The 15,124-nt window shown below is 42.4% G+C and overlaps 1 protein-coding gene across 4 annotated transcripts in view; it reads left to right on the forward strand.

The window, feature by feature from the left end:
* The window catches only part of LOC126198707 (myrosinase 1-like), a 225,771-nt gene that overhangs the window by 19,208 nt on the left and 191,439 nt on the right, over positions 1 to 15,124 (forward strand). The window contains exons 7-8 of one of the 4 annotated variants that reach the window (XM_049935212.1): positions 6,588 to 6,682; positions 6,844 to 6,991. The exons of the other annotated variants lie outside the window; for them this stretch is intronic. Of the exons in view, the coding sequence (XP_049791169.1) occupies positions 6,588 to 6,682; positions 6,844 to 6,991 (243 nt within the window). The remainder of the gene's footprint in view (positions 1 to 6,587; positions 6,683 to 6,843; positions 6,992 to 15,124) is intronic. 4 annotated transcript variants of the gene reach the window in all.

The raw sequence follows: 15,124 nt of genomic DNA on the forward strand, positions 1-15,124 counted from the left end.
GGAGCAACAGTGTCCCTAATTTGCTGGGAAGTGGCGGTGCGGTCCCCTACGGCACTGCGTAGGATCCTACGGTCTTGGCGTGCATCCGTGCGTCGCTGCGGTCCGGTCCCAGGTCGACGGGCACGTGCACCTTCCGCCGACCACTGGCGACAACATCGATGTACTGTGGAGACCTCACGCCCCACGTGTTGAGCAATTCTGCGGTACGTCCACCCGGCCTCCCGCATGCCCACTATACGCCCTCGCTCAAAGTCCGTCAACTGCACATACGGTTCACGTCCACGCTGTCGCGGCATGCTACCAGTGTTAAAGAATGCGATGGAGCTCCGTATGCCACGGCAAACTGGCTGACACTGACGGCGGCGGTGCACAAATGCTGCGCAGCTAGCGCCATTCGACGGCCAACACCGCGGTTCCTGGTGTGTCCGCTGTGCCGTGCGTGTGATCATTGCTTGTACAGCCCTTTCGCAGTGTCCGGAGCAAGTATGGTGGGTCTGACACACCGGTGTCAATGTGTTCTTTTTTCCATTTCCAGGAGTGTATTTGACACTGCATGACAGTTCTTAAAGAACACACACGTGCACCATTCGCCATAAGGATAAGGGTCGTTTACACAGAAGTGTCTCGTATTGACAACGGTGGCATCGTGGCACATGGCCTCCTGGAGAAAATGTTAAGTGATGGGGAGCAACACTGTTCCATTATTGCTCGATCGTTCCCTTTGTGTCAAGGAGGCTTGCTGGGGCATGGTCAGAGGCACAGACATCTCGCTCGATTGCATCTCTGTAATAGCCTCTGCACTACTCAACGACACAGAGTGAACTGACACTCTGTTGTGAGCAGCGATTGGAGGAACCAATTTCTCACACGTGAAGAGTCAATTAACAGGTAATTTTAGTTCTACTATAGCAGCCTAGTCTTTGTGTAGCGTTCCTCACACAGTTTAACAAAAACTGGTGGTATGGGATGGAGCATTCACTTGAAACGATGAGAAGTGTTGTCTGAAGTGCTGCAGTCCAGATAAATACGCAACTGATCGGTTGCTCGGTTCATGTTATCAAAAGTATCTGGACCAACACTTAAGGTATGTTAACATTCGTATCAGGCGAATTCGGCTCCTCAGAGTTTGGCATTTATTGCCCTATTTTATCTAGACGAACTCATACCATGTCGTTATCCTGTAGCAAAGATGTAGTGCAACTCATCACTAGTCATCTTTGACTTACAATATAAACACCAGTTGCATTTCTTCGCCTTTGCAGTGAAGCGTCCATCAGACGAGAAATATATTGGAACGATATGGTTACCCACCTATTGCGGCGTCCACCACTGAATCTGCGAGTGGGTTGCAGCACTTTAAGCCAACAATATGGTGTTTCAGTTTGATAGAAACTATGACGACCCATGTCATCAACAACTTGGTGGCCACAACAATAATCATCTGATGGTAATTTGCATCGAATTAAGGCGCTAGACTAAGTAAGACGTGAAAACCACAGTATCCTCCCAATCTAAAGATCGGACAACCACGACATAGCGATGGTAAACGACACTGAAGCCTGAATGTTGCACATTGCGCTCCACTAATCCGCTATAGGCCTGTACAAAATTTCACGTTCTCGCAGTCATGCCAACGTATTGCAACTGTCGTGTCAAAGGAGAGATCTTTTTCCCAAAAATAAGGTATGTCTATCTCATTTTTTGTGAGTGTTTGTGTTTTGTTGTTTGGAACATAGCTACTGGCAAGTCAAAATATCAAAAGAACAGTAAGAACTTTTACAATTAACGCAAAAGGTCAGGATTTTTCGTTATAGATGAACATAGGGTAAGAAACTGAAATCTACACATGAAGAAAAAAATTGCGAGGATTATTATTTCTCCGTGAACGAAGTTCGAAAGACTGTCGTGTACTCCACAGAGAACAGCATGCATCGGCTTGGTATTTTTTATACGCCTAGTTATCTTGGTGTACTTTAAAGTTTCTTTCTAATATCGAGTATGGTATCATCCTCAAAGATGTAATGAAATATCAAGTGATTAGGGAATTCCATCGCATCATATTCTAGTATACTCGAGCACTTCTACACAAAGTAATAGTTCGTTAGACCACCAATAGAAGAGATAACTACATGACAATTTTTACTTAACCAGTGTTATTTAAGAGTTTGACTTGGTAATCTTTACATTTTGGGTCCCGCCATGAACCATGGACCTTGCCGTTGGTGGGGAGGCTTGCGTGCCTCAGCGATACAGATGGCCGTACCGTAGGTGCAACCACAACGGAGGGGTATCTGTTGAGAGGCCAGACAAACATGTGGTTCCTGAAGAAGGGCAGCAGCCTTTTCAGTAGTTGCAGGGGCAACAGTCTGGATGATTGACTGGTCTGGCCTTGTAACACTAACCAAAACGGCCTTGCTGTGCTGGTACTGCGAACGGCTGAAATCAAGGGGAAACTACAGCCGTAATTTTTCCCGAGGACATGCAGCTTTACTGTATGATTAAATGATGATGGCGTCCTCTTGGGTAATATATTCTGGAGGTAAAATAGTCTCCCATTCGGATCTCCGGGCGGGGACTACTCAAGAGGACGTCGTTATCAGGAGAAAGAAAACTGGCATTCTACGGATCGGAGCGTGGAATGTCAGATCCCTTAATCGGGCAGGTAGGTTAGAAAATTTAAAAAGGGAAATGGATAGGTTAAAGTTAGATATAGTGGGAATTAGTGAAGTTCGGTGGCAGGAGGAACAAGACCTTTGGTCAGGTGATTACAGGGTTATAAATACAAAATCAAATACGGGTAATGCTGGGGTAGATTTAATAATGAATAAACAAATATGAGTGCGGGTTAGCTACTACAAACAGCATAGTGAACGCATTATAGTGGCCAAGATAGACACAAAGCCTATGCCTACTACAGTAGTACAAGTTTATATGCCAACTAGCTCTGCATATGATGAAGAAATTGATGAAATGTATGATGAGATAAAAGAAATTATTCAGGTGGTGTAGGGAGACGAAAATTTAATAATCGTGGGTGACTTGAATTCGAGAGTAGAAAAAGGGAGAGAAGGAAACATAGTGGGTGAATATGGATTGGGGAAGAGAAATGAAAGAGGAAGCCGTATGGTAGAATTTTGCACAGAGCATAACTTAATCATGGCTAACACTTGGTTCAAGAATCATAAAAGAAGGTTGTATACATGGAAGAATCCTGGAGATACTAAAAGGCATCAGATAGTTTATATAATGGTAAGACAGAGATTTAGGAACCAGGTTCTAAATTGTAAGACATTTCCAGGGGCAGATGTGGATTCTGACCACAATCAATTGGTTATGAACTGCAGATCTAAACTGAAGAAACTGCAAAAAGCTGGGAATTTAAGGAGATGGGACCTGGATAAACTGAAAGAACCAGAGGTTGTACAGAGTTTCAAGGAGAGCATAAGGGAACAATTGACAGGAATGGGGGAAAGAAATACAGTAGAAGAAGAATGGGTAGCTCTGAGGGATGAAGTAGTGAAGGCAGCAGAGGATCAAGTAGGTAAAAAGACGAGGGCTAATAGAAATCCTTGGGTAACAGAAGAAATATTGAATTTAATTGATGAAAGGAGATAATATAAAAATGCAGTAAATGAAGCAGGCGAAAAGGAATACAAACGTCTCAAAAATGAGATCGACAGGAAGTGCAAAATGGCAAAGCAGGCATGGCTACAAGACAAATGTCAGGATGTAGAGGCTTGTCTCACTAGGAGTAAGATAGATACTACCTACAGGAAAATTAAAGAGACCTTTGGAGAGAAGAGAACCACTTGTATGAATATCAAGAGCTCAGATGGCAACCCAGTTCTAAGCAAAGAAGGGAAGGCAGAAAGGTGGAAGGAGTATATAGAGGGTTTATACAAGGGCGATGTACTTGAGGACAATATTATGGAAATGAAAGAGGATGTAAATTAAGATGAAATGGGAGATAAGATACTGCGTGATGAGTTTGACAGAGCACTGAAAGACCTGAGTCGAACCAAGGCCCCGGGAGTAGACAACATTCCATTAGAACTACTGATGGCCTTGGGAGAGCCAGTCATGACAAAACTCTACCATCTGGTGAGCAAGATGTATGAGACAGGCGAAATACCCACAGACTTCAAGAAGAATATAATAATTCCAATCCCAAAGAAAGCAGGTGCTGACAGATGTGAAAATTACCGAACTATCAGTTTAATAAGTCACAGCTGCAAAATACTAACGCGAATTCTTTACAGACGAATGGAAAAACTGGTAGAAGCGGACCTCGGGGAAGATCAGTTTGGATTCCGTAGAAATGTTGGAACACGTGAGGCAATACTAACCTTACGCTTTATCTTAAGATTAAGAAAAGGCAAACCTACGTTTCTAGCATTTGTAGACTTAGAGAAAGCTTTTGACAACGTTAACTGGAATACTCTCTTTCAAATTCTGAAGGTGGCAGGGGTAAAATACAGGGAGCGAAAGGCTATTTACAATTTGTACAAAAACCAGATGGCAGTTATAAGAGTCGAGGGGCATGAAAGGGAAGCAGTGGTTGGGAAAGGAGTGAGACAGGGTTGTAGCGTCTCCCCGATGTTATTCAATCTGTATATTGAGCAAGCAGTAAAGGTAACAAAATAAAAATTCGGAGTAGGTATTAAAATTCATGGAGAAGAAGTAAAAACTTTGACGTTCGCCGATGACATTGTAATTCTGTCAGAGACAGCAAAAGACTTGGAAGAGCAGTTGAACGGAATGGACAGTGTCTTGAAAGGAGGATATAAGATGAACATCAACAAAAGCAAAACGAGGATAATGGAATGTAGTCAAATTAAATCGGGTGATGTTGAGGGGATTAGATAAGGAAATGAGGCACTTAAAGTAGTAAAGGAGTTTTACTATTTAGGGAGTAAAATAACTGAAATGGCTGGCTCTGAGCACTATGGGACTCAACTGCTGAGGTCATTAGTCCCCTAGAACTTAGAACTAGTTAAACCTAACTAACCTAAGGACATCACAAACATCCATGCCCGAGGCAGGATTCGAACCTGCGACCGTAGCGGTCTTGCGGTTCCAGACTGCAGCGCCTTTAACCGCACGGCCACTTCGGCCGGCAAAATAACTGATGATGGTCGAAGTAGAGAGGATATAAAATGTAGACTGGCAATGGCAAGGAAATCGTTTCTGAAGAAGAGAAATTTGTTAACATCGAGTATAGATTTAAGTGTCAGGAAGTCGTTTCTGAAAGTATTTGTATGGAGTGTAGCCATGTATGGATGTGAAACATGGACGATAACTAGTTTGGACAAGAAGAGAATAGAAGCTTTCGAAATGTGGTGCTACAGAAGAATGCTGAAGATAAGGTGGGTAGATCACGTAACTAATGAGGAGGTATTGAATAGGATTGGGGAGAAGAGAAGTTTGTGGCACAACTGGACTAGAAGAAGGGATCGGTTGGTAGGACATGTTTTGAGGCATCAAGGGATCACAAATTTAGCATTGAAGGGCAGCGTGGAGGGTAAAAATCGTAGAGGGAGACCAAGAGATCAATACACTAAGCAGATTCAGAAGGATGTAGGTAGCAGTAGGTACTGGGAGATGAAGAAGCTTGCACAGGATAGAGTAGCATGGAGAGCTGCATCAAAGCAGTCTCAGGACTGAAGACCACAACAAAAACATATTTTTGTCGGATTTGCAGGCTCTGTTCTTAAAGTAATCAGCCTCAGACAATACTGAATTTCCTTTGCTGTTTGATCTGCTTGCTGGGTTAAACAGTGAGCAGAGGGCAGTAGATATCTTACTTGATTTAAAATTTTTCATCTTACATTTTGCGTATGTTGGGTGTTTTAGAACTACGGAAAAGTTCCGCATTGGTTCATCAAACATCCATCAATCAGTAAGCATAAGGCAGTCCTCGATAACTGTGGAAGAACTCCAAACTTGACCGTAATGTTGCAAAAATCAGGGTGCCGTAGGGTCGCAACTATATCTTTTAATTATTTTTGCACATGAAACAAGTCTCATTCCTAATGATGAGAAGCGTGCTGCAAATAATTTAACAAACCCTCAGTAGATTACCAAGAATAAGTTGTTGCGTATCTGGAAAAGAACACGCTGCATCGAGTTTTAGTCAAGGAATTCAAGAAGAAGTGAAATAATATTATGTACTTGACATTTTAAGCAAACAGAACGTTTTACGTTCCTTTCGTTCTACAATCTAAATTTTTACCAGTACATCTTGAATTACGTAGTGATGGGCATAAATGGCAATGGTAGAGTAATCTCTTTTTCTAAAGTATGAACCGATAGCAAGCAAGTAAATAATCTCTCATGAGCGAACAGATGAAGAATGAAAATTCTGAGTATATTATTTATTATGGCACTTTTTGTATACTCAATAATACTTTCACACAACGACAAATTTTTTTTTGTAATTATGTCAAGAAACGTATCAGACTACTATATTTTCACGTGGGAGATGTAGAGCAAAATCTGGAGTCTTATTCGAGAACTCTGAATATATTAAAGTTGTAGTTGGCAGACTACCTGTATTATGTAAGTGGTTGCCTCAATATGTTTTACAGGTAGCGTGGGAATTACACTCAATATGAATGGGCTTGAGCCAATGACGAACTCGACTGAGGATATAGAGGCTAGTGAAAGAGCACGACAGTTTCAGGTGGGTACTGCAGCTCTGCCGTCAAGTATTTGGGGCTCCTGCAACTTTTCAGTGTGTTTCTAGTGACTTAGACAGTGCAAAAGATACTAATCACTTCACATACATGGCCTATAAATAAAATAATGTCTGTTAGGAAAGTTAATGTGTAGTTTGTTCTGCAGCTGGGTCTCTACGGACACCCTATCTACACTCAGAATGGTGATTATCCGGCAGTGGTGCGACAGCAAGTGGATGGCAACAGTGAGGCTGAAGGACGACCGCGATCAAGGCTGCCAACCTTCACACAGGAAGAGGTCGAGTACATTAGGGGTGAGTATCGAAATACATAACACTTGAAGAGAATCTAGATTAACGTTATCCAGCACTGTCCGGAAAAGACTCTGAAATAAATTCTTCTCACATGTCCTCCATCTTAGATCATTAGTACCAAAGACATTTTCTGAGTGAACAACGCCACATCCGAAAATGAACAGTAATATCTGCGGCTTTCCGAGACTCTGGAACTTCTCAGAAGTCATCGGCAACTTTGATGCCGATATACGGATTATCCAGTAAAACTTTCGAACAATTATCAGTTTAATTAATCTGTTTCATAGCGTGAAGCTGCACGGTAAGAATATATTCCTAATTAAATATTAAGTGTTAAGTAAGATTCAAGAGATGAACTATTAAAATGTCTCCAAATAACGTTCGGGAAGGTAACCGTTCGATAACTTCAATAACTGCGGATATTTTGACAGTTGAACACCCAGTGATTCTCAAGGCACAAATACAACGAGAGAACGCTTAGCAGGGAAGTTCAAAACATCGGTATGTGGGTCACATGCAGCAAGACAACACACGACGGCAGTAAACACGAGCACCACTACACAACAAAAGGTGAACAACCTCTGAAGTTACCGATGTGAATATTATTTAACAACGGGTGAGCATGTAACATGATTCCGACCAGAGTGCTAGCGGAATCGCCCAATGTCTATTACATTCTATCTGCTCGATTGTATATCTGGTGCTCGCCTGCTTAGTACAGTGGTGACGTGCATGCATACACTTCAGCGAGCCCGGTTTCGATTCGCGCCCGGGTTGGGGATTTCCTCCATTCGTGAAGTGGGTGTTGTGTTGTCCTCATCATCACCGACGAGCAAGTCGACCAATGTGGCGTCACCTGAAATACAACTTGCAACACGGCGGCAGAACTTCCTGGCCAACAATGTCACACGATCATTTCACTTCATTTCCATGCCTGATTCTACACTTGCTTTTAGCTGTATGCCGTGTAAGTTTTTATTGCCCAGTTGGAACTACGTTCCTGTCTAAAGTTTTGTTGCGTAAAATAGGCAAATTTTTTATGTAAGTAGTTGGTTAGTATTTGATACAACCTTCGAAGTAATCTCGTACACAACGTTGCCTTAGTGCGGTGGCACCGTCTGACGACCAAGCTTGAAATCGCCTAACATGGGCGCTAAAGCGCATCAGCTCAGCCATCCTGAGTTGTCGACGGCGCTTCTTCTTAACTGATCTACCTGTATTTGCTCCTTATTTGTGTTATGGATTTTTTATTTAGCAACTTAAATGTATTTTGGAAACCAATGTGGAGCTCTATTCTTACGACTGGAACAAGTTATCAGTATGTCGACGAAACTGGAGGTATGTAATTTTTAATGTTCAGATGATATGGCTCCTAGTGTATAACTGTTGTACGATCACATAGATTACTATATTTACGTTATTCTCTTCATACACTGTACGTCTAAGGATGATAGCTGGTTATTATCGAAAGGGGTCATGAAATGAAATCTTTCAGATCAAGTAATATTGGTTTTTAATATAATAAAAGTCTAATTGACATCTGCAATAAAATCAGTTAGTAACAGGAGGTACACTTGGAAAAGGCCGGGAGAGATGGGAAGATTTCAGTTAGATTACGTCGTGGTCAGGCAGTGATTGTTAAAAGAGATATTGGATTGTAACGTGTCTAAGAGCAGATAATGACTAATATCTCAATTTAGTAATGATGAACAGTAGACCGAAGTTTAAATGATTAGTCAGGAAGAGTAAAAGGGCAAAGAAGTAAGATGCGGAAGTACTAAGGAATGGAGAGATACGCTTGAGTTTCTCTGCGGCTAAAGATACTATGACTATGAATAACTCAGCAGGCAGTGCACTTGAAGAGGAATGGATATCTCTAAAAAGATCAATCATCCAAGTTGGAAAGAAAAACATAGGTTGAAGGAAGGCAACTGCTAAGAACCATGAATAATAAAAGAAATGGTATTTCAGCTCATCAACGAAAGAAGTCATTACGGAAATGTACAGCAAAATCCAGGAATATGGAAATACAAGTCACTTGGGATCAAGATAAGTAGATAGTGCATAGACCTTAAGGCGAAATAGTTGCCTGAAAAATGTGAAGAAAAATAATTGATCGTCAGAAGGACTGACCGGCATATAGAAAAGTCAAAACCATCTTTTGTGGAAATAAAAGCATGTGTGGCAATATTAAGACCACAATGGGAATATCGTTTAAATGCAAAGGAGAGAGTGGACAGCTGGAAAGACTGCATTGAAACCTTCTATGAGGGTGAGGACTTATCTTATGAGGTAACAGAAGAAGAAATAGTAGTCGATAAGGATGGAGTCGGAGACCCACAGTTATAATCAGAGTGTAAAAGAACTTTGGGTGACTTTAGTCAAATAAGTAAGAAACGATACATAATATTCCATCTCAGTTTCTAACAACATTGGGCAAATGGCAACATAACGACTATTCAGGTTCATGTGTAGACTGTATGAGAGTGGCAGTATACCACAAGACCTTCGGAATAACATCATCCACACAATTTCGAAGACAGCAAAAGACGAAAAATGCGAGAATTATGGCACAGTCAGCTTAACAGCGCGTGTACACAAGTTACTGAGATGAATAATATAAAGAAGAGCGGAAAAGGCAATTGAGAATGTGGTAGATGGCTATCATTTTGACCTTAGCAAAGGCGAAGGCATCTCAGAACCAGTTCTGACGTTGCAGTTGTAATGGAAGCAAGACTGAGGGAAAATCAAAATGTTTCATAGGATTTGTCGACCTGGGAAAGGCGTTCGACAGTGTAAAATGGATCAAGATGATCGTAATTCTGGGAGGAGTATGGATAAGCTACACGGAAAGTACGAGGGTCGTTCAATAAGTGACACCCCACATTTTTTTCTCAGAACATATTTATTGTTAAGAGTCGGAATTTGGTGTCAGTATACATCAACATGTCTTGTTGATGTCCTATTTTTACGTAGTTTCCATCACGTTCTACAGCAGTACGCCAACGTCGCGGAAGAGCATGTATTCTCTGCTGGTAAAAGCTCTTGACCTGTAGATGTAGCCATGTTTTCAGTGCATGACTGAAAGTTTCATCATCTTCAAAGTGTGTTCCCCACACAAAATTTTTAACCAGCCCATCGAGTTGGAAGTCCGAGGATGCCAGGCCTGGACTGTAGAGTGGAAGAGGCAAAGATGATCATCCAATTTGGCAATGTGTTCCCGGGCTCTCAGATTTGTGTGTGGGCGTGCAGTATCGTATTCAAGCAAGATTTCTGTAGGATTCTTGTCTGCCCGACGCCATCAGAATCCCAGAAGAGTGCCACCATGACTATTCCGGCAGACGGTGGTGGTCTTGAATATTTTCTTTTGTGGTCAATGAGGACGATGGCACTCCATGGACTGCCTTTTTGTTTCCGGCGGAAAGTGGTGCACCCAGCTTTCGTTCGCCGTAACGATCCGTGACAGAAAGGCCTTTCCGTCGGTCAGAAAACGCTCCAAGTACTCAAATGAAATGGGGTTTCTGAGAGCATTCGCCGGCCGCTGTGGCCGTGCGGTTCCAGGCGCTTCAGTCAGGAACTGCGCTGCTGCTACGGTCGCAGGTTCAAATCCTGCCTCGGGCATGGATGTGTGTCCTTAGGTTAGTTTGTTTTAAGTAGTTCTAAGTCTAGGGGACTGATGACCTCGGATCTTAAGTCCCATAGTGCTTAGAGCCATTTGAACCATTTTTGTGAGCATTCGTGGAACCCATCATAAGCACCTCTTTCAATATCCGAGAGTCTCTATCATTGCAGGCGCACTTCCAATGCTGACCGACAACTACAGAGCCAATTGTCGAGCTGTGATGCGCCGCTCTGCATTCCACATATCCCAGCTGTACTCCTGTCAACTAGCAGCATCACCACACACGGCACACAAACGTTTATTTATGTTCACCGCGGTTTCTTTTCCTGCACACAAGAATTCAATAACATCACGCTGCTTGTGACATAAGTCGTACGTAGACGCAATTTTGAGCTGTACTACGGGTCTGCCATCTGCCAGAACGATTCGAAACTTCACCGGCGCACAGAACAAACATTAAATGTGAAGCACCATCAAGGACGTTTGACTGGTATATTAATTCCTTCTTAAAAAAATGGGGCATTACTTATTGAACGACCCTCGTAGATAATGTACAATTCGTAAAGGAACCAGGAGGGAGCAACAAGATTGGAAAACCAAGAACGCAGTGCTCGGATTAAAAAGGGTGTAAGGCAGGAATGTAGTTTTTCACCCTTACTGTTCAATCTGTACTTCGAAGAAGCAATGACGGATATAAAAGAAAGTTTCAGGAGTGGGTTAAAATTTAAGGTCAAAGGATATCAGTAAAAAGATTTGCTGATAAGGCTGCTATCCGGAGTAAAACTGAAGACGAATTATAGGATCTATTGGATGGAATGAAACGTCTAATAAGCACAGAATATGGGCTGAGACAAAATCGAAGAAAGACGAAGATAATGTTAGGTAGCAGAAATTAGAACAGCGAGAAAATTAACATTAGAGTTGGGATTCACAAAGTAGAGGAAGTAAAGTAATTCTGGTACTAGGCAGCAAAATAACCCATGATGGACGAAGCAAGGACATAAAACGCTGACTACCGCTGGCAAAAATGGTATTCCTGGTCAAGAGAAGTGTGCTAGTATCAAACGTAGTCCTTAATTTGAGGAGGAAATTTCTGAGAATGTACGTCTGGAGCACAGCCTTATATGGATGTGAAACATGGACTTTGGGAAAACCAGATGAGAATCGAAGCGTTTGAGATGAGGTTGCTACAGGCGAATGTTTCATGTTAGGTGGACTGATATGGTAAGCAATGAGGAGGTTCTGCGCAGAATCGAAGAGGGTAGCAGTATGTGGAAAATACTGACAAGGAGAAGGGACAGGATGAAAGGACATTTGTTAAGACAAAAAAATTGCTCTGAGCACTATGGGACTCAACTGCTGAGGTCATTAGTCCCCTAGAACTTAGAACTAGTTAAACCTAACTAACCTAAGGACATCACACACATCCATGCCCGAGGCAGGATTCGAACCTGCGACCGTAGCGGTCTCGCGGTTCCAGACTGCAGCGCCAGAACCGCGCGGCCACTTCGGCCGGCATTTGTTAAGACAGGAGAGAATGATTTCAATGGTACTAGAGGGAGATGTGGAGAGTCAAAAGCGTACAGAAAGGCAGAGGTTAGAATACACACAGCAAGTAACTGAGGACGTAGATTGCAAGTGCTACTCTGAGATGAAGAAGTGGAGAAGCTGGCACAGGGGAGGGATCATGGCGGGCGGCATGAAACCAGTCAGAAGACCAATGATAAAAAAAAATTGATAATTCAGTCTCAATTGTTTCCTTAATAACTGTATCCCAATAGTTGGAATTGCATGGCAGAATCTCCGTAATGTTGCATTCCATAGGAATACCTGTATTAAGGCAATCTTCATCAATAGCCTTTTTTTCGGCTATTGCAAGTGCATGTGACACATATACTCAATACAATAATCCTCCGCTAACCCGCTGGTCTGACCAATATATGACGTACAGCACCGGCAAGGGGTACGGTAGGCACCCGCATTTCACAAACCATGATCATTCTTCAGAGATTTTAAAAGGCTCTAATCGTAGAGGGTGGTAGAAAAGAAAAATGTTTTTGCCATATGTGACCAATCCTGTGGGTAATAATACCTACGTAGGATAAAGTGGTCACAGACTTTGCTCCCACCTGGCTCATTTCGTCACCCACTCGATTGACGGTTGAGTGATAGAGCAATCTACGAGCGTTCTGGCGAAAGGTTACTCCGAGCTAAGATAATTCAACAGACAAACTTTCAGCATCTGAGACAATGTCGGCCATTTAACCAAGAAACGAAGTACCACTTCACGATGAGTTGGATGGTGACAACTGCCATGCTGAAGTTAAAAACATGCTTGTTCTCTTTTTGCATTTGTGCCTTGAAAATGACAGGGTGTGCACCCGACGAAACGTCGGCATTTTTCGAAGATGACACCTGTGAGCATTGCAGTAAGTTGTTCGAACATATTACACGCCGGAAGAAATCTCTGCAAGGAGGAAATGTATTGTTGCTTGCGGAAGACTTTGCTGTAGTAGACGCTTATTGCAAAGTGTTTTTTTTCGATTATGTTACTGTTTTGATACCATAATGTTGTTCCAAAGTTGTGCATACCACTAATTCTCCCGACACTTATACCATCTAGCAACACATTTGGTCAGCTCTTGTTCACAATAACTATCTGGGCTTTGCTTCTTGGTCACAGTCTGACTGGGAATTTCCTTCTGTAATTGCCCGGTACTGGTCTAAGTTCCAACGTCTCCGTCTGTCGGAGTGTAATACAACGTTCTGTGATCGGCTTCACAGAGAACGCTTTGGACGAATCAGCTTTATGCCTTCTAGGAAAAGGTGTAAAAATTAGCAACGACTGCTCAGCATTTACCAGATGTTGATTTTGTAAGTTAAACAATCTCCTCAGGCTCCAGAAGAGGGTAGAAGAGACGCATGTCGTTTGTTGATAAGGGCACGTACATTTATGAGAAGTATTACAGAGCCTGAGAGGGCTTCTTTTAGTTCACTGAGAGTGGTCCTGATATTATCTTACTCACGAACGAGGGTTATGCTAAAGTTACACTGAAAAAATGGTTCAAATGGCTCTGAGCACTATGGGACTCAACTGCTGTGGTCATCAGTCCCCTAGAACTTAGAACTACTTAAACCTAACTAACCTAAGGACATCACACACATCCATGCCCGAGGCAGGATTCGAACCTGCGACCGCAGCAGTCGCACGGTTCCGGACTGCGCGCCGAGAACCGCGAGACCACCGCGGCCGGCAGTTACACTGAACAAGAAGCATTACGTTCACGTTAAAAATTAATTTGATAGCTCTATAGTTCAACATGATACTTAAAGCTTTATTAGAACCCGAGTACGTGATAAAAATATTATGCCACACCATTTCATCTGTCCCATGTTACATCTGACTGTGCAGCCATACTGTTAGATGGTGAAGAAATGTAAGGATTATAGATTCGAAAGAAACATAGCTCGTTCATGTGGTTGAGGAAACTGGAATCATCACCATCAATTGTACAACAAATGGGAATTGCGTGCAGCACTGCGAGACAAGTAATGCGTGAACGACAGCACCACTTCCATCAGTCTCAGAAAATGCCACGTTCGTGTACAGCGTTCGGGCATATCATCGTGTAGAGCTGAGGGATCCAAGACAATACGGTTGACTTTCACTTTCCTGTTTTCATACTTATCTCGGATGAAGGTTATTTCACCGGATGCGCTATACTCAATAGTCGCAGTAGGTAGGTATAGGTATACGCTGATGAGAATCCCCAAACTACAGCAGTGAAGAATCGCCAACACAGGTTATCAGTAAACTTGTGAGTGGTCGTACGCAACAGTAGGTTAATAAGTCCGTATTAAACTTATCTCCGATTACCTGCACATGCGTACGCAGTATTTGTGAGAGACACTCTCCCTTGGTTCCTGAAAAGCACTCCATTTGAATGTCTTGCCATATGCCCTTGAAATATGCGCCATCATCATGACAGCACCATAAATACTCGGTCGACCTGTTCCGGTGTCATGATCGGCCACCCCTTAATATGATCAGAGGTGGATTAATGTGGCGTTCGAGATGGAAGCAATAAATTAAATATTTAGTGTCTGTATCGATCACCCAGAACCAGAAGGGAAACTATTTTCAATAAATTAACAGAAACTCTAGATAAAGTCTCAATTACAAAATCCACCTAAACTTCATGTGCAGAGGTAAACATGTATAACATAAATGAAACTAGTAGCACAGTCACAATTATCCTTCAGGTTGTTGGCGCGTCCCTGTTGGTCATCAGTGATTACAAATAACTGCATCAGTAATCAACCACGTGTCGACAGATATGGACTGGAAAACATCTTGGGCTATCACACCATTTCTTCCAAACAACAGAAATGAAATTGGTTTTGTAAGAATGCCCTAAATTGCAGGAATACAAAAAGCATTTATCAGAAATCGAAACACAAGATTTCCAAGAGAACCTGGAAACCAAGACAGGGATGAAGTGTATAGAGAG

The sequence above is a fragment of the Schistocerca nitens genome, chromosome 8 (genome assembly GCF_023898315.1).
Source record: "Schistocerca nitens isolate TAMUIC-IGC-003100 chromosome 8, iqSchNite1.1, whole genome shotgun sequence".
In the NCBI taxonomy this organism is placed as follows: Eukaryota; Metazoa; Arthropoda; class Insecta; order Orthoptera; family Acrididae; genus Schistocerca; species Schistocerca nitens.